The 19246-nt window shown below is 42.3% G+C and overlaps 1 protein-coding gene across 2 annotated transcripts; it reads right to left on the bottom strand.

Annotated features, from left to right (window-relative positions):
* Positions 1-511: 511 nt before the first annotated feature.
* sap30bp (SAP30 binding protein) lies at positions 512-18619 on the bottom strand. Of its 2 annotated transcripts, none has more exons than XM_030755461.1 (10): positions 18502-18619; positions 17080-17189; positions 15482-15526; positions 9795-9834; positions 4888-4976; positions 2405-2496; positions 2172-2284; positions 2028-2086; positions 1335-1425; positions 512-789 (listed from the first exon to the last, which is right to left on the bottom strand). In XM_030755461.1, exons 1-10 carry the CDS (start codon positions 18593-18595, stop codon positions 608-610), a joined length of 915 nt encoding a protein of 304 aa, XP_030611321.1. In that variant the 5' UTR covers positions 18596-18619; the 3' UTR covers positions 512-607. The 2 variants fall into 2 exon arrangements, with proteins under 2 accessions (XP_030611321.1, XP_030611322.1); XM_030755462.1 differs by having other exon boundaries at positions 512-786.
* Positions 18620-19246: the final 627 nt, after the last annotated feature.

Genomic DNA, 19246 nt, shown 5'->3' with positions numbered 1-19246 from the left:
AGCTGAACAGCAAACAGGATACAGAGTTACAGTTTGTGCAAATGACTAAAAAAAAACAGACAAGAGTCCAACTGAAAAGGCAACATCTGATCCATTTATTCACCTTCTTTTCAATACATATGTACAAGTGTAAAAAACAAACATCTTAACTCGGTCTCATTCACTATGCCACAGACGAAAAAAAGAACTGTTACGGCAGGCATGAAAATACTGTACCAGATCTATGAGTAGAAAAATAAACTTCAGACATTTCTACTGCATCTGTTCTGCGTGGGACGCTTTTACATTTTCTGTCTTAAATAAACACGTGTTGCCAACAAATAAAAACAAAAAAGCAGGCTGACATACTGGTTTGATCAGAAAGAGATCTGCATGCATCAGATTTACAGAGGATCCAGGAGTATTTTCCCCACGCTCAGTTTGGCTTCAGGATGCAGTAATGCAGATACAATCCCAGAGATAGAAGGCAGTTTTTAGTCTTCGAGTCCACGTGGAGCAGAAGGAATTTGTAGGCTTCTTCTAAAAAAAACGTGTCCATCAGTTCATTTGTCTGCGTTTTACACATATATGACTGCAGCACAACACGGGTCAGCCCGTTTTCTCGTGCTCACTGCTTCGCTTTCTTTAAGATGGTACCAACGGCGGAGATGACCGTTGTCTTGGTGCCGCTTGCTGTGGTTGTCACGGAAACAACAGCAGGCAGTGTGGCCGTGGTAGTGATGAGGGTGGGCTGTGCCAGGGTCACGGGGATCGCAGAGTCCCACTTGCTTTTCCTCTTCTGGGCATCTGCTGGTGAGAGTAAACACAGTCAGCAGCAAGTAGAGTATTTTTTTTAAAATCACAATTAGCAGCGTTCATAACAGCAGGTCTGTTTTTTCTGTTTTATGCACACACACACACACACACACACACACACACACACACACATGAGAATAAAGGTGGCTTCAGCAAACAGTGGGTGGATCTAACTAAAGGGCCAGATTCTGTGTTTTTGTGACAGACTGCAAGTAACAAAGCTCTCGGTTATGTGTAGACAACACTGGTCAATATTAAGAGGCTTAACAAACAAACAAAGAACATTCTGGTTGGGTAAAAGGAAGAAAATCTTTGAAAGCCCTTCAGAAAACCTGCCCAAAACCACTTTAAGAAATCACAAGAAGCTCCTTGGAGGCAAAATGTAAAGAAATACGAGCTGGCTCAAGATTTTGCAGTACTGTACCTCACTAACCCAGTAATCTCACTTGTTAGCGTACCCCTCAGGTCTAACCTCATCACACTACTGTTGTAGCACAGAGAAGCTGACGCTATCGGGGGTTGCAGGGGCATTGTTTCACCTGTGGCTGTTGTAGTGGTGGTGTTGCTGGTGGTAGAGGCTGCTGTGCTGGAGGGGTTGGTGCCCTTCTTCGTCCCCGTCACAAACTCAATCTGAAAAACACACAAACATTGAAATACTGGTTTAAATTCTTGGTGCTGTTTGTTTGCCACTATTACTGCTTAAAAGAACAACTTCACTGAAAAGCTCTACATGAGAGGACGCAGCAACAGCCGAGTGATGGAAACAAACTTGTTAACATTTTGCACAACTACAAATTCATGGACGGCTCTAATGTCTCTTAGTTTGACTACTGTAACTCCTTTAAGCTACATGTTCATTCAAGTCAGGTTTCTAACTTGGTGCAACAGCAGGAACGATGCTGCTGATGGCAGCACGTATCACTATGTTTTTTAACATCGTCCTTGGAAACTCCCATCTCACCCCTCTTCCTGCATTTACTTGTGTGAAATGATCTACAATGTAAGCCAAAAAGGAAAGGCAGTTTGTTTTTACACTGAAACCCAGAGCGGGTAAAGCTGAGCGCTACATCTGCCCTGGGCTGGGTCTGAGCTGCTGTGATGAGAGCTCAACTTGGCAACACTGATTTCTGTCTGTCAAATGGAGGTTAAGTAGAAATGAAGCACAGCTGGTGGAGACTTGCCCCTGACGCAGACTGACAGAGTAATCCTCTCTTCTTTATTGTTAGGCTCACCTTTGTCCGTTCCTTCTTGGCTTTCTCCAGTTTGTCCATCTCCACTTTCTGAGCTTTGGCTGAAGGATTAAAAGCAATAATGAGCGCTGGTTTGAAATCACAAAGAACAAGAAAAGAAAAGAAAAAAAGAGAAAAAAGGTTTACCGAGAGCCTCGTAGTATGAGTCTTCTGACCAGCCGTGAGGATCGAACATATCTTTTGGGTAGTTAGTTCCCAGTTCATCTATACCGCAGAACTGTATGAGCTTCTCGTAAATGCTGGGGGGAAACAAAGCGAGAGAATAAACGGTGTATCTGGTATCACATGTAAACGTTAGCTTGTGTGTGTGTGTGTGTGTGTGTGTTTGATGGTCTCTCCAGCCCAGCCGAGCTGCATACCTCGGGTTTCTAAATTCCTTCTTTTTCTGGATGTGGCTGTTTGTGTCAAAGTCTCCATGGAGCTTCCTCTCATACAGCTTATGAATCTTCTCCTGTTACAAAACAAACAAATTGGCGAAGGAACAGAACACACAGGAGGTCATCCCCGAACAGAAAGACACGCACACGCCTCAGGTTTGACCCCACTTAACTTGTGGCACATGTGAAATAAACACCACCTCTGACCAGGAATGGAGTTACTTTCTGATTTTTCTAAGAAATAGTTAACATCCAAGCTAAACTAAGTCACAGGGAGCTGGCAGATGTATCCAGAAGTGATGTGTGATGACTAACACAGAGAAAGATGGAAGAAAGCAATGAGAAGTGAGAGGATATTGCTCCTCATCATCCACAGAAGCATCTTTATCATCACTCCAGTCCAAAGCCTAATTCACGGTCTTCTAATATCAGTGTAATCTAAACAGGCATCTCTATTGGCTGGATAATTTGTTTCAAACCATTACAAACAATTATTTTTGATGCTTCCTGACCTTCCACGATTACAGCTAAAGTCTGAGTAAACCCCTGTGGACAGGCACAAAACACTAATTAAAAAGGTTTCCTGTGGAGTCTTGAGCTCAACAAGCACATTTATATTAAATTTATCTGGATTATAATGAATTCTAAGTATTTTCAAGGTCCAATAAGCACGCATCTTCCTCCTCTTAAAAGGTTTACATAATCTTACGGTATATTAAAACCTGCACTGTTTTTATTTCCCATTAAACCACCAGCGGTGCATCAGCAGAGTGGCAGAAATCTGCTGGAATGAACTGGATGGAATTAAACGGAGAACCTCAGTTTAATTCAACCTCAGTTCCATACTTGAAATAACCTATGTATTTTTAAGCTGCTGCATTATTTTGGTTCTACCAAAGACAAAGACACAAGCTTCATTTATACTTCTCCACTGAATCAAGTAGATCCTACAATATATCCTATGCAAGTAGCTGACACCTTTGTTAGCATTTGACACTTGTGTGTGCCTGCGCTGCTGTATAATTCCTGCTGCGACACTGGCTGGCGGGGGGGTTTTTCCTCTTTGAATTAATCTGAAAGTTGGCGACAGAAGAAGCATTCAGAAATGCACAGGAGCAAACTGTGTCCATGCAATGTTTACAACATGTTTCAAACATCTCTTTAGAAGTCCTCCAACTTCACTTTTTGTCTGTAACAGGTGAAATATTTATTTTACAGTGAATATAATTTGGATTTCTGCTGATAAAACTATTCAGGCTGTTGCGAGCTCATTTTCCAATGACTAACACATTACACAGGACGCTTTTTGACCTGGTCCTTAACCTTTCCTGCGACCCCCTCAGATTTTGTGGGGCTGTTAGAAAAACACTATCCCTTTAATTTCTGCAAGAAAACTTTCTCTGATGTGGACTTGGTCCCTAAAAATTAAAAACAGATATAGCAGTCCAGTTATCTTAGAATAGAAATCCTCTCTAGAGCGATCTGCGGTTCAGACTGAGTGCAATGAGCTGGCAGCCAGTGGATCGTTCTAATCTGTTCTAATCCCAAGGTCACGGCATGACTGCAAAAGGCATTTGGAAACAGTTCACAAAGTGGCTACATTCCAGCACTGGTGAACCGACAGGACAAAACAGAATATTTGCGAAATCCAATTAAACCGCACTGTGAGAGTGCTGCAGCTCCTCTGTGCCTGGAAGGCAGGGATATCCAGGCTGTACCGGTGAAGGTGAATCATTAGTTGTTCATCTGATAGGTGGGGGAGTGTCAGCCCAGAGGGGATACTGCTGAGCTGTTCACTTACTAAGTCAGCTGTATGTCCTGACCTGCCTTTGCTCCTCAGAAGACAAAGCTAACTGGAGCTGGAAGCACCAAACGCACAGCAGCGAACAGAAATCAGCGGTGGTGACGCTAAGCTGACTGAGGATGACACTGTGTGCTGGTTTAATTACAGGGGCGCATCTCAGAAAATTTATGTCGCCACCAGAATGTATTTCTAACCCGAGAGGGAACGAGTGAAAGCTTAATTATTCACTTGGCGTCAACGGGAGGTTATTTTCAGTGCATAAACAGCCAATGTGTTTTGTGTATGGAGAAGGTGGCGTTCACGCTTCAAACTTTAAGTCTCAGTCTGGAATCCTTAACTCTGATCCGATCGGACTGTTTCTCTCCCTGTGGAAGCAACTTCTTCCTTTACAAGCTAATAAGTTCTCTTAGGAGGATGAATTTACTACCTGGAAAGTAGTGATCCAACACATAAACAGGTCTACAAACCCAAGATTATTCCATCAAGCTCTTATAAACCCCACAGCCCCAGCTTTAACCACACACCCTTTCCCCCATCTGATTAGCAGACATAACTGTGGGCTGGGTGGCGCTACTTAAACTGTTGTTGTCATATCATGCAGGCAAAGGGAGTGCTGCAAGTGAAATGTATGTGGTTCAGTAAACGTTTAACAGCTGTGTACCTGCAGTTGGCTGGAGCAGCGTCCAGGAGGTTCAGCGGGAATCTTGATCTCGTCAGGTGACATGTTCCTCACCTTTTCTGAAAACAGAGCTGGCAGGAAGACAGAAAAATAAACATGAGCCTTCAGATGTTTTTACCTCGGTGGCCTTTTCCCTTTTCTGCTCTGCCCTGCGTGTCTTTACATGCAGAATAAGGATTAACTAAGTTACTCAGTGAAACAGTAGAATCAGAGGGAAGGTGGTGGGATATGGATATGCACTGGAGAACAAACTTCATGTGCATAAAAGCATTACTGGAGAATTCCTGAACACCCTTGTGTTCATCTTACTCCTAAGTGTGCGCCAATAGGTTTTACAGAGCAATGTGGTATGAAGAGTGCATGTCCCAGGCAGGGAGTGGCTGTTGTTGGGGCTTGCACAGCGAAGGGAGGCTCCTTTCATTCCCTGTGGACCTGTCCCTTGTTTTGTTCTCCTCGCTCGACTTGTCTCCCTCTGCTCCCTCTGACTGCAGGCCAGGCATTCTTCAGTGTCACTCCAATGCCCAATCACACAGATACAGTTGTTTAGTACCATCAATTACTGTGTGCATAGATGCTGCGAGTATGTGCCTGTGCAGACGGAGGAACTCGTGTCTGCTGAAGTTCTATGAAGAACACTGACGAGTAAAGACTTGACGGGGCATGAGAAGGCAAAAAAAAAAAAAGTGCTGACTGGGTCTGAAACCAACTACTTTTATTATTTTTAGTGTTTCTTTAATTCAGCTTTAATTAAAGGACCTCTAGAGCAAACTTCCACATTTAATGCACTTAAGTGTGATTTAGGAAAACATTCATCTGAGCTTTCAATCAAGGAACAGAAGGAAGAAAGAAAAACATGTCAGACACAAGTCATTAACCTGAGTATATATTTCAATTTCTGACACTTTTCAACAAGACCAAAGCTGAACGTCCCGTCAGGTGGCACAGCATCAAAATACTCTAGTAGTCCAAGAAAGCTTCCAAAAACCATCATTTAAAATGGACTTTGGCAAAGTGGAAAACTGCCCTGTGGTTTGGAAATAATGGAGGCTGCGTCATCTTGGCCAATGAGGAGCGTGACCACCCGGCTTGTTTAAAGTGTGCAGGTCAAAAGCCTTCATTCGTGATGGTATGGGGGTGCATTAGTGCACATGGCTTGGGTAACTTATCCATCTGTGAGGGTGCTTTTTATGCTGAAGGATAAATATACAGAAGGCCTTATTGACAATGGGTTAAAAAAAAAACCCATCCATCCATTTTCTTCCACTTATCCAGGGCTGGGTTGCGGGGGTAGCAGCCTGAGCAGATTTCAGGCCTCCTCCCCTCCAGCCAGCTCCACCAGTTCATCCCAGGCCAGCTGAGGGATATAATCTCTCCAGCGTGTCCTGGTTCTACCCCAAGGCCTCCTTCCTGGTAGGACATGCCAGGAACACCTCACCCAAGAGGCGCCCAGGAGGCATCCTAGTCAGATGCCCTCGCCACCTCAGCTGGCTCCTTTCAATGTGGAGGAGGAGCAGCTCTACTTTGAGACCCTCCCGAATGGCTGCGCCCCTCACTCTCTCTAAGGGAGAGGCCAGCCACCTTTTGGAGGAAGCTCATTTCTGCTGCTTGTATTTACAATCTCATTCTTTTGGTCACGATCCAAAGCTCGTGACCACAGGTGAGGGTAGGGAAATAGACTGACTGGTAAATCGACAGCTTCAAGACTGGCTATTGAAAAAAAACCCATTCATATCATTCATTCAAGAGTCCATCTGCTGGAGTGGTCTGCTTGCACTTCAGACCTGTCACCTACTAAAACGTTATGAAACAACAAAGGATGCCCTTAAACAGATTAAATGTTATATCAAGAAAGAATGGGAATGCATTTGGCTTCCAAAAGTAACAACTGATCTCCTCAGTTCCCCAAACACTAACACACGTGTTGTTACATGAAGAGGTAACGCAACACAGTGCTAAACAAACACTTGTCCCATCAAATTCAAATATCTTTAAAAAAAAAACAGTGATACTGATACATCTGTGTGTTATTTTCAATTAAATCTAAGCTTTAAATGATGTGCAAATCACTGCACTCTGTTCTCAACATTTTACACCATCTTCTAGGTATGCAGAAATATCTCTGCACCAAAGTTAGGCAACCTCTGCATGTGGGTACTGTGCCAGAACTGAAATGTAAAGTGCTTCTCTGCAGACACGATGCTGTCGTACACTGATGATTATTTTCCCCCAGCAGTCCCACCCTCCACTATTTTTTCTGTTTTCCCCCTCAGTCTGCTGATCGTGTGGGACCACAGACTCACACGTGTACGCTGATGGCTCCTCATGTCAGAAAATTCAAGGAGGAGGAGTACCACCACCTCCCGTTCCCTCCATAGCTGATATGGTTATGGTTAACTTCCCCTGCCGGGGTAAAGGAGGGGCAGGGTGTTGCCTCTGTTGGCTAGACACAAAAGTAAAGCTGAGTATGCATTTGCACAGGTTCATACACATCGCTAAGATGTAAACTAGTAAAGAGACATCTAGTTGCATGAACACTGTTGGTCCCACGTGTAACTAAGCCTGTACTATTAAACACAGAAAATACTGTAGCCCCAAACAATAAAAACAAGACAAGGCAGGTCCAATGACTCAGAGGCATTAGGTGGTAGCTTGGTATTTCGTTAAACTCTCTCAGACACAGACATGCACACAGTGGCTCACAGTGCCGCTGCAACAGGGGTTTAACACTGTGGACGCCTGCTAATCCACTTTAAACAACCTGAGATTCACTTGATAATTTTGTGTCCTCGTACAAACTCTAGACACTAAAATAAACTGAACATTAAGCTCGTAGTAGCAGTGGAAGTGAGAATAAATCCCATCCTGTGCAAAAAAAAATATACATAAATCAAATCAATCAACCCCTGATTATTACACAGCTCAGCACATGAAGGAATATTCTCAGACAACAGGAGGAAAGCCAGGAAGAATCTGAGTAATAAACAGACAGAGAAAAGATTATACTCTGTTTCTAAATCACCATCTGTCCTCCCCAAAACAGACAGAAAGTCAAAGTCTGTGCCCTGGGGGGGGGTTTCTGGACAGACAGACAATGTCCGTCCCTTCAGTAAACAGACAAAGAGCCGTCTTCAGCTTGCTGACAGAAGGCTTTCTGCCAGATGCTCTGTGACATTTACTGACAGACAAGACAGAGGAGCCGGGCTCCACTGCAGGAATGCCAAGGGTCCGGGCTCAGGCTGTGAGTCACACTCTGACACTACAGTACACTTATGGCAACTGCTCTGAAAGCCTGAAATCGCTCTAGTGCATTTCCTTTTCCTCTGAGACTCCTTTTTATGGCCGAGCCAGGCCAGACGTTTGGAAGAGGTGATGATAACGGGAGATAATATGCGAGCAGACGCCACCGAGCTTACTCGGCTTCTGCTGCCTCTCTCAAGGAGTGATGTGAAAAATTACAATGAGATGCATCGACACCTTTTAAAGAGAATTTATTCCATCTATTTTAATGCAATATTTTAATGGTTATTATGGCTTATCTACACTCACTGCACTGCCTAATCTGTGCTGTCATCTACATCCAGCTGGGGGCTGTATAAACCAACGACAGAGGGGGGAGTGTTGGTGCCAAAAGTTTATGATCTAAGAGATTGGTGTATAAAACGCCACATCCTGCATCACTCATATCCTGCCTGATTTGATGCTCCCTTACACACCTGTACAGGTCAGTCATGACTCACTAACCACTGCCAGGTCCTTGTTTCATTTGTCAGTCAGTGGACAAAAAGGCTTTTTAAGTCAACTTGGTCTAGTTAGTGATTCACACAGCCCTACTGCACCAACACCCAAGTGACATGATTTACAGGGGGAGGGAGATTCTTTCACATCACACACATTTAGATGCAAGTGTTATTCTACATTCGTACTATTGCACCTATAAGCAAATGTTAAGAAAATCCCAACCGTGTCTGAGTCAGATCATTATCTTCTACAAAGGATGAGTCATAAATTTGTATTTTTAAAAATGGACAAAATGTGGATATCCTGGGGTCTACACTCAGCTGCAGAACAACAGGTTTTCTGCAGACGTCATGAAGCTATAATGTAATTCTCCTGGATGATCATACCAGCCAAAATGCAACTGTATGATTTAATAAAACATGCGAGGGGCTTTGTGGTCTAGAATTATTATAATATCACATTCTTAATGAATTTCAGGAGTGATTTATTGAGAATAAAAATGGGAGGAAAATGTTTTTACAATCATCACTTCCTCATGATGATACATGTCCACTTTACACAATATTAAAGATTAACACTTAAATCCAACTAGCAGCTTTAATCGGGTATCAACCATCTCAGCAACCAGCATAATCAGCAAGGGCACTGTTGGAAAAATATTCAACAGGCAACTTCACGATGGTTAAGGCCATCTTTATATACAGTCTATACTAAAACTGTATTTCACCGTGAAGTTCGGCAAACAATGGCTGCCTCACATTTATGTGAGTCGCAGTACTTAATTCTTGCATCTTGATCTCAGTATGATATTGTTGAAGTCAATAACATAATGAGAGGTCAAAGGTGGTGGCTGCTGGCATTGCTGCAAAGTCTCAGAACCTTTACAGAAAGCATCAGGACTTGAGCACACATTACACAAACTGTTTATTCTTTTTAATACTGTATGAGGTCTTTTGAAAATAAGACTTCAAGTCAGGTTAGTTTTAACAACTTGTGGACAACAGCAGAGGAGAAATATACAGCAGGCTTTGGCTAAAACTTCTGTAGGTTCAGTTTATTGCTGTAGGTTCAAGATTGAGAGGCAGTTTAACCTTTTAAGGGTTGTTCCATATTCTGTGTGAGTATGTGTGTGAATTTGTGTGTGTACTCACCAACTAGCTCATTGGGGTCCCTTCTCTCTGCTTCTGGGATCTGTAAAAACACAAGAAGAGGGGAGAGAGGGGGAGAGGAGGAAAAAAATGGATACACTGGCAACATCTAGGCAGGAGGTGCTCATCATTAGTGCTCGATGGTGGGAAATACAAACAGCACCAGTCATAGATATTATGAAATCATGATTCCAGCAAGGGTTTAGTGAAATGCTGTGGATTACAGGTAAGGTGGTGAGATGAATGATCTAAACAGCTAGATCCGTTCAGGTGAAAGACAGCAGCTCATTCTCTGTGTACCTGAAACCTACAAAACACAGAAGCCAATGCAGCAGACTTCACACACTGAGGTGCAGTTTCTGAGCAGCAGCTCTCAGACGCTTCCAGTGAATGCCTTGGCTTGGCAGGAGGCGGAGTCTCGTACAGCCCTTAAAATACGCCGCCTGTTGTGCCAGCATTGTGGACGTAACACAGGTTCAGCACAAAGGAACAGTGCTGTTATTCACAGGAATCATGCCGTCACCTAGCAACTGCACAGGCACATCAAAGAAGGATCCTGAAGTGGGCCAAATTAGGAGGAGGAGGAGGAGGAGGAGGAGGAGGAGGAGGAGAGAAAGATGTGGATGTACAGTAGAGAAGACCGGCAAAAATCCAAATCATGACATGACACGCACATATTATTTTCATATTATTCTCTCCCATTTAGCTCTCCCTCACAGTGAAGTCACAGTAAGCAGCAGTCAAAGGTTTCTGTAGAGTGATTATAAATTCAGTCCTGCCACCAGGCAAGACCTGAAACAGGGGTGTCAAACTCCAGGCCTCGAGGTCCGGTGTCCTGCAGGTTTTAGATGTGTCTCTGCTTCAACACACCTGAGTCAAATATAGAAGTCATTAGCAGGACTCTGGAGAACTTGACTGCATACTGAGGAGGTAATTCAGTCATTTGATTCAGGTGTGTTGGATCAGAGACACATCTAAAACCTGCAGGACACCGGCTCTAGAGGCCTGGAGTTTGACACCCGTGACCTAAAATATCACCAACCCTTCAGATCAAAATGGACAAAAACAGACAAACCCACAAACTAATACTGTCGTTTTCTTCTTTCCTTCTTGATGGGATTTATGTGAGACAGCTGTATTACATACATCCTTCTGTTAATGTGTTTTGAATACTCAGCAAACTGGGAACAAAGATGAAGACTGACCCGTTGGCTTCAACTCCACTGTAAACAAACTCTTCTTCTGAAGGAAAGGACAGTAACTCAACAGGTGTTTGTCTGGAAACAGGATGCTGATGTGGTCGAGGCACCCACACGAACAACAGGTCAAACTGGAAGGTCAACACAGAGGCTGTATATAAAATGGACGTGAGCCTTTCATAAGGAGGCTGATATCCTTCAACGTGTGCAGCAAAATAGTGGGAATTTTCTCAGTTGTAGCGAGCGCAGTGCACTTTGCTGTGATCGACTAGGGAGCAGCTGGTGACACAGAGATGGAATAAACCAATCAGGAAGGCTGGCTCTGTGACCGGCTGCAACTGGGATACTTTTGAATCTGTGGTGGAGTGGAGCTGTTCTGCATCATAATCCTGACCACCGTCTGCACTGCTCACTGGACAGGCAGCAGAGCAGCTTCTGAACAGACAGATTCAGCTCCACTGCCACAAGGGCAGAATTATTATTATTACTACAACTACTACAGAGTTCTAGCCAGCGGTTCATCGCCTGGCGCTGCACGCTGTATGATCGCACTGGGGTGAGAACTTCGGACCAATTCACCATTACCACAGGCAGTAAGCAGGCGCGGCCATTAGTTGTCAGGCTCTGTCCTATTATTTTTTTTTTTCCATCATCATTTCAAGTCATTTTCTTTCAGCTGCTCCCTTTAGGGGTCAAAGCAGCAGATCATCTGCCTCCACCTCACCCTATCCTTCCATTCTCCTGTCACACCAACCCTCTTCATGAACTCTGATACACTCTGTTTACATTTTCCTGTAGTGGGAGGCCCTGCTGAACAGCTATCATAGATATAAGAACTATCAACTTAATCAACAATACAAAGGTTTCACAAAGGCATCCTGACTTGAGACTAGGGCTGCAACGATTAGTCGACATTGTCGACAATAATCGACAAAAATAGTTGACGACGAATTTAATTATCGATACTAGTCGTTTATTATTACTGGTGATTTTTTTTTTTTTAACGTAGTGAGACATCTTCCTGTCCGTCTATCTCTGGCGAGCTTCACACATGCGCAATCTGGTTGTTAAAAGATGACGTAAATTCCATTTCCGGGTCCAAACTGTCACGTGATCAATTTGCCGCAATGCTGTGTCCCTGGTTGTTTTAACTCGAAGAAAAACACACTTAGCTGTGATTTTACGGAGGAGAAAGAGAAGCGGAAATAGCTGCAGTTGATAAGGTATGTTACAATCATCTTTAATACTGAACAGTCATTGGTTATACCATTGCCGTTTATTTAGGAGCATTTGGACCCGGAAATGATGTCAGACTTAAAGACCGGATAGAATTCAGCGGCACGTTTAGTGATTGGGAATACTGGTGAAACTGTGCCAACTTTGTTTTACGGGGACGAAAAGGTACAATTTTTATGGTTGGAAAAATGGGCCGTTAAATTTATATCAGCAGCAAACCTGATTAAAAGTTTTGAATGAAGTATGTGTTTACTACCACATTTTAAATAATCTTATGCTAAATGTAAAAGCTGAGAGCTAAATAAGTGCCATTTCATAATTATGTGATTCATAATCCGATTAGTCGACTAATCGTTTCAATAGTCGATGACTAATCAACTATCAAAAATAGTCGTTAGCTGAAGCCCTACTTGAGACTAGAGATTACCCAGTTTCTGCACTCCACTAGACAGTTCCCTGTCCATGAATGTGTAAACTGGATGTTTTCTTAAGATTTTGGACTGGATTACAGTACAAACAGTGAGGTAAAAAAGAAAAACATTATGAGACAACTGGCATATGCAGCCACAGTTCTTACCCAGTCCAACCTGGGAGTAGGCCTTCTTTAGTGTTTAGTCTTTGTGGTTAAATGAGGACCAAGCACTGCACTGCAGCTCTCATCACAGTTTGACATGCATCAAACCAACAATGAGCAGCTGCAAAGAACAATAAAGTTTTAGGGCAGAGCGAAAGCTAAGACATTCACTCTCATTCTTTTTCTAAATCTGAACCCATACAAGTCAACCACAGGCTGAGACATGGGGGTCCTCTGACCGGGGTTAGGAAACCATGAGTGCTACTGAAGATACTCGTGACCCAAATATTTACCTAACATCTACCTTGCTCACAACAGTGTTTGTGCAGATCATGTCGCAGTTGCAAGATTTAGCCACACACTTTGAGCATCATGTACGATCTACGCAAACTCCACGCATCAGCTCGTTCACGCACAACTACGCACACTGTCACTTGAGTGTCTATACAGTCATGTGACGTCTTGATTGGCTTCACTGGGCGAACCAGTTCATTTCACCAGAGACAATCATGACAAGTGCAGGAGGCAACGTAAGCTACAAACTTAAATATTAGATTATAAAATTTGCAGAAGCAAATCCAGGGATGAAGCAGAAAGCCATTGCCACAAAATTTGATAATAGACCCCAAACTGATATTTTGAAGAATTTTGATAAATCAGATTTTATCCGTCTTGTGTGTAAGTCGGATAAAATTCCACGGGCCACTTCAATCCGACTTACCCGACGTTTACTGTAGAACACAGAAAACATATCAAATGTTTAAACTGAGAAAATGTGCCATTTTAAAAAAAGATGGTCATTTTGAATTTAACGGCAGCAACAGTTGGAACAGGCCCATGTTTGCCACTGTGTAGCAACCCTTCTTCTCTTAATATCACACAAATGTCTGGAAACTGAGGAGCCGGGCTGCTGGACATCTGGGAGAGGAATGTTGTCCCATTTTTGTCTGATATAAAATTCTAGCTGCTCAACATTTCTGGGTCTTCCTTGTCGTATCATTGTACATCCTGTATAATGACAATAAAGGCATTCTATTCTATTCTATTCTATTCTATTCTATTTGTTTGTTTTATGATGTGCAAATGTTTTCATGAAAGGTCTGGACTGCATGTAGTCAGGTTCAGAGCCTATGAAGCCATGCTGTTTTAATAGATACCATACGTACATGCATACAGTTAGCCCTGTCTTGCTGAAATATGTAAGCTGTTCAGTGAAAAAGACTTTGGTATGGTGCATATGTAGTTCTAAAACCTGCTTATACCTTTCAGCATTGATGGTGCCTTTCCAGATGTGCAAGTGCCACTGCTGCACCCTTACACCATCAGATGTGCAGGCTTTTGAACTGAGCGCTGATAACAAGCCGGGTTTCTTTTGCAGTTCAGAGGATGCAGCGTTCATGTTTTCTAAAAATAAACAGGACAGTTTTCCACTTTGCCTCAGACCATTTTAAATAAACTTTGGCCCAGAGAAGACAGCAGCATTTCAGGAATCTAGCTGAAAAAAAAAATCCACAGCCCCCCCCCGTATTGATTTCCATCATAGAATCATGCCTGTTTTCAATGCAGTGTTGACTGAAGGCCTGATAATCACAGGCATCCAGTATTGATTTTTGGCCTTGTCCCTTCCTTGGACACAGTCTTTGAAGTTTTATATTTAGGAACATTAGAAACATAAAATATTCTAAAACTGTTGTTTTGGGGGTTTTTTGCAGACTGGTGAATTTCTTCCCATCTTTATTCCTAAGAAACTCCACCTCTCTTTTTAATACCCATCATGCTTAATTACTTGTAAAGTGTTGCTCAGGCTGTTTCTTTTTATTTGCACTTGATATGATACAGTTTCTCAGTTTAAACATGACATGTTTTATATGTTCTATTGTGAATAAATGTGGGTTTATGAGACTTGCAAATCACTGAATTCTGCTTTTATTTACATTTTACACACCATTTCAACTTTTTGGAATTGGGTTTGTATAACAGAAAGGTGTGAAGTATTTTCCTACAAGGTACACACAATATGTTCCATAACATTCCTGGAAACATTTCTCTTCCATGGGCAGAAAGCTCTACATGTCGATACAAGCAGTATTGGGAAATCACATCATGATGCACAGTTATAATTACCACACTGCAATTTCCTTTCACTGCCACAGCTGTTATCACTTCATGATATGGCATAACAAACAGACAAAAACTCACAATCTTATCAGACTGCCATCAATCAAAGAAAGATTGTAAAACAAAGCCTCAGACAAGCTAGTCAGTTTGAGTCGCTCTGACCTCGGTGACCTGTATCAAACAGCACAGCAGGAAGCTGGCACGCTGTCTGGATCAGCTTTAAAATGCAAACACACACAGTGGGATGACGGTCCAAGCAGGGTGCTGTATAAAAACAGCACTGCTGGTTAACTTCTTCACTTTATGACACACATGAAGATGCATCAATAACTCATAGTGTACTTTAAATACAAGCCACTCTGTAGGCCGTACCTACATGCAGAGTATCTGTTATTTGAAAATTCCCCTGACATACCCACAGCACCATCTAGTGGACATGCTCTACCATTGCATGTTGTGACAGCCATCGCTGTGCTTCAGATTAGTCACAAAACAAAATGACAAATTAATCAGGCTTAATCTCTAAATCTAGTCGATCCCACAGCACGGGGGTGTTCAAATACCTCAACATCATCTGCGTCTCTCCCCTCGTCAGATTCGTCCATTTCCTATAAAAACAAAAATGCAGAAGGTTAACACTGTAAGGGGCAAAAGGAAAGGAGACCATAACGGGAAGCCAAGCAGCAGCACAGACCAGAAAACAACCAGAAACCAGCAACATGCTGTAAAACCATTTGCAGCCTATTTAACCGTTTCTTCTACAAGTGAGACTTTAAAAAAGATTTTTGGAAGGTTGCAAAACTGACTCAATGTTTTCTAGTATTTGAATATTTTTGCTCAAACACTTCAAACAGGTCCAATTTCATGTTAAAGTTTAATGTAAAAAAAAAAATTATTTCCTGGTATGCAAAGGTGGCTTTTGCAAAAGTATTGAGAAAAAAAAAGGTAACATAATAATATCCACTCTCATAATACTCCTTTCATCTATGCTCGGGTCTGTATGGCTTTTGAGCACTAGCTCTCAGCATAGGAACATTGTTACTTTGGTCAGCCAAAAAAATTGCTGTCAGAGTGCTGCAGGAGTTCTAAAACCCAGAAATGAGTTCGCATTTTCTACTCCCACTTCCCTTGGTTAGGAAGTTTAGATGACCTATTGTTAGGAAATTTTCCCTTTTTGTTCTGACGAACATGAAATGTCTCAATAACCACGTGTGAATTTTGAAGCTGTACAAAAACAGGAAAGTAGAGGTCGCTTGCTTACAAGTGACTAAAGCAGAATTTGCAGTCCCACAAATGTGTCCGTCTGCCTAGTGGTTTCCATTCGGACAGTATACGGAGAGGGGATTTCACCCACCACAAACATGCTCCTGTGCAGCCCTCCAAAATCCCAACTGCATGTCGATGGACACAAATGACCTATACAGCAGTCGAATGCTGATTGGTTGATAACTGGGCCAAAATAACAGAGTTCACCAGGAATGGGAGAAACGTAGAAAAATAATCAAAGATCAAAAATACAGTGTGAAAAGAAGCAGACAGAGGCTGCAGTGGACACTCGCCATTGCTTTTAAAACACTCACTCTCACTTGAGCTCTTTGTATGCTATAACTTCAGTCTTGTCCTCAGCTGGCTGATGGACCAACAACAGCACAAGCAAGAGTAGCCCACAGACTGGTTGTATCACATGTTTCTGACACTGCCCCCATATGACAACAACACTCTCTGCAGGCAGAGAGCTGGTCCACTTCTATTATGCACAGCATGCGCACATCAGTGCAGAGAAATAGTCATGCGCACACTCATTCCTCACTGTGCATGAAAATTTAAACTGAACTGTTACTGTGCTGATTCTTCACATGAAGCTCTGTCTGCTGTGTTTAACTATTTTTGCGCACACTCACACACACGCTCCTGAATATGATGCAAATACAGCCACAACCAAGCTATTAGCCATCTAACACCCCACCACCCCCATATTCAGTGAAAATTCAATGTGTATAGCCAATCACAAAAGTGTCAAAGCACGCCACATGCTCCAAGAGCACAGCATGAGGACTGTTTTTCTGTAAGTTAAAGCACAGACTCAGACATCAGTGGAATGGAACTGAATGGCGAGTAAAAATAAAACCTAGAAATTCAAGCTCAGAATTCAAACACTGACCGAATTGCTTTCTCTGCTGTCTTCATCTGCAGACTCTTGGTCTTCTGGGTTTTCAATTCGGTTCAGGTCATCGTCACCATAGCTGTACACGAGGCCTCCTACATGCCCCCCTATGGAGGGAGAGGCACGGGGACATCACAGAGACAGAAGAAATGGATAAATCAATAAGACATCAGCAGCAGCAAATCATTCTTTTATGGTTCTTTTAGGATGATATGAGAAAACAAGCATAAGGCCTGAATTAGACTTCTGTGTCGGGTCTCTGCAAGCCTACGTACATAACCTACATAAGTGGCTGATATTTATACTTGTACGAGGTGCCCTGTGTGTGTTAATTACTGTAAAGTCATCTCCCAGTGCTTTACATGCGGTGCCAGCTGTCAAAAACAAATAAAATGCTGGGCTAAAATGCTCTTTTCCCTCCTGGATCCTCACTCTTTGTTGTGGTCAGTTTTTTTTTGTGTGTGTGCATGAACATATTTGTCCTTCTAGTTTTTTCATTTTGTTCATTCCATGACATCCATTCTGATAGTTTCAGCAATCTCCCTCCAGGAACTTGCTGACTTTTGTGAATTCTTATAGTGATGCTATGATCATTATTCCTTACATTGATACTATGATTGTTACTCTTTCACTGATAAATTAAAAAACTGCGGGGAAAAGACACATTTCTCAAGAGGTGCACGTCAAGTTACGTTGTAGGTTACTGCGTAGGGTTCAAATAGGTTACCAGTTATGTATGTAGGTCCTGGAAAGACCAGACGCATTAGGCTAATTCAGGACTAATAATTCCAAGACGAAAACTCCCAGTGGATCACGACTATGGGAAGATACTGCAAAGCCATACTCCATTCAGAAACCAAAATATATCTACAACCCACATCCTGCAAAAGTAATCAGGAGTTAAACACAATATTTCATTCAAAAATTGTACATCTGCTGGCTTTCAGGAAGACCTTACAGAGAGGAAGTCGTGGGCATCGCGCAGTCGAGGGGTGATTGTACGACAAATCATAATTATAATAAACTTTTTTTCGACAACAACATATAGTAATGAGTAAGTATATCACAGTGAAGAGTGATGGTATATCTCGGAGTGAAGAAGACAACCCGGTAACCTTACACAAGACGAGCCCTCCTCCGCTGCCCAAACATCCACAACCAGGCTGCATTAAACAGATCAACTGACAACTGTTTGTCTCCATAAAACAACAGCCTTGACTGAAAAGTGGTCATGTTTTTATTATTGTTTTTACTAACAATACAACGCATCGTGGACGTTGTCTATGGAGTACGTTAGCTAAGCTAGCTACAAGCTAACGCTAGCTCCCACATGAAGTTCCGGGCTAAGATTGGCACTATTACAGAAAGGCTTTTATAGCCGTTAAACATACAAAATGATGTTAAATAGTTTTTATATACCTGACTCTTCTGGTTCGGGGTCAGAGTCGGGCTCTGAATCGTCTCCATAGTCTGCCAAAGAGGAGAGCAGTGCACTCTTTCTACCGCTCGCCATTTCTGTGTATGTCACGTAAACGCACGGTCGCAGAATATTAACGTCAGCGAAACTGTACTGCGCAGTGCGAAGGAACCAATCTGGCACCGGGACATGTAGTCCTTTTGTTTGACAGCCCACATTCCGTGGTTATAACACAGGAAGAGGCTTTGAACTTGGATTATTTTTATGTAAACATGATGTACAGTTTACACACAACTCACATGAAAATCTTACATTTATTACATCTACATGTCCAGCTGTGCTGCTTAGATTCATTTAAGTCTCATTTAATAATTATTGTGCCTTCACTCACTAACCAATGCATGCTTATCTGTGCTGCACATTGTTGCCTCTTCTACACACAGTTCCTGCAATATTAAACAATATAACAAGTTAGTCTCATACATCACTGTGAACCAAACCAACTTGTAAAACAAAAACTTACTCTACAGAAGCACTTTATTGTTTGCCAGGAGTTTAATAATAATAGGAATTATATGATTGATCCCTGTTCATGCATTTATTTGAACCTACTTGTAGATAGATAAATTCACACCTCCTTACATCTCTGTCTTGATTTCCTAAGGTACTGTGAATATTTCATCCTAAGACTCAAGAACTGATTAACATTTGGAAAACGCATGTGATGCATCTTCAATGATAATCTAA

This window comes from Archocentrus centrarchus, chromosome 19 (assembly GCF_007364275.1).
Source record: "Archocentrus centrarchus isolate MPI-CPG fArcCen1 chromosome 19, fArcCen1, whole genome shotgun sequence".
Lineage (NCBI taxonomy): Eukaryota > Metazoa > Chordata > Actinopteri > Cichliformes > Cichlidae > Archocentrus > Archocentrus centrarchus.
The sequence above is the reverse complement of the archived record's forward strand: the minus strand, read 5'-3'. Positions and strand labels throughout refer to the sequence as shown.

Coding starts and splice junctions, on each gene's coding strand:
- sap30bp (XM_030755461.1), bottom strand. CDS start 18,595: ATGGCGAGCGGTAGAAAGAGTGCACTGCTCTCCTCTTTGGCAGACTAT. Junction 2,497..4,887: donor GCTGCTCCAGCCAACTGCAG/GTACACAGCTGT, acceptor GTTTTGTAACAG/GAGAAGATTCATAAGCTGTA. Junction 790..1,334: donor CACCACTACAACAGCCACAG/GTGAAACAATGC, acceptor TACTCTCACCAG/CAGATGCCCAGAAGAGGAAA.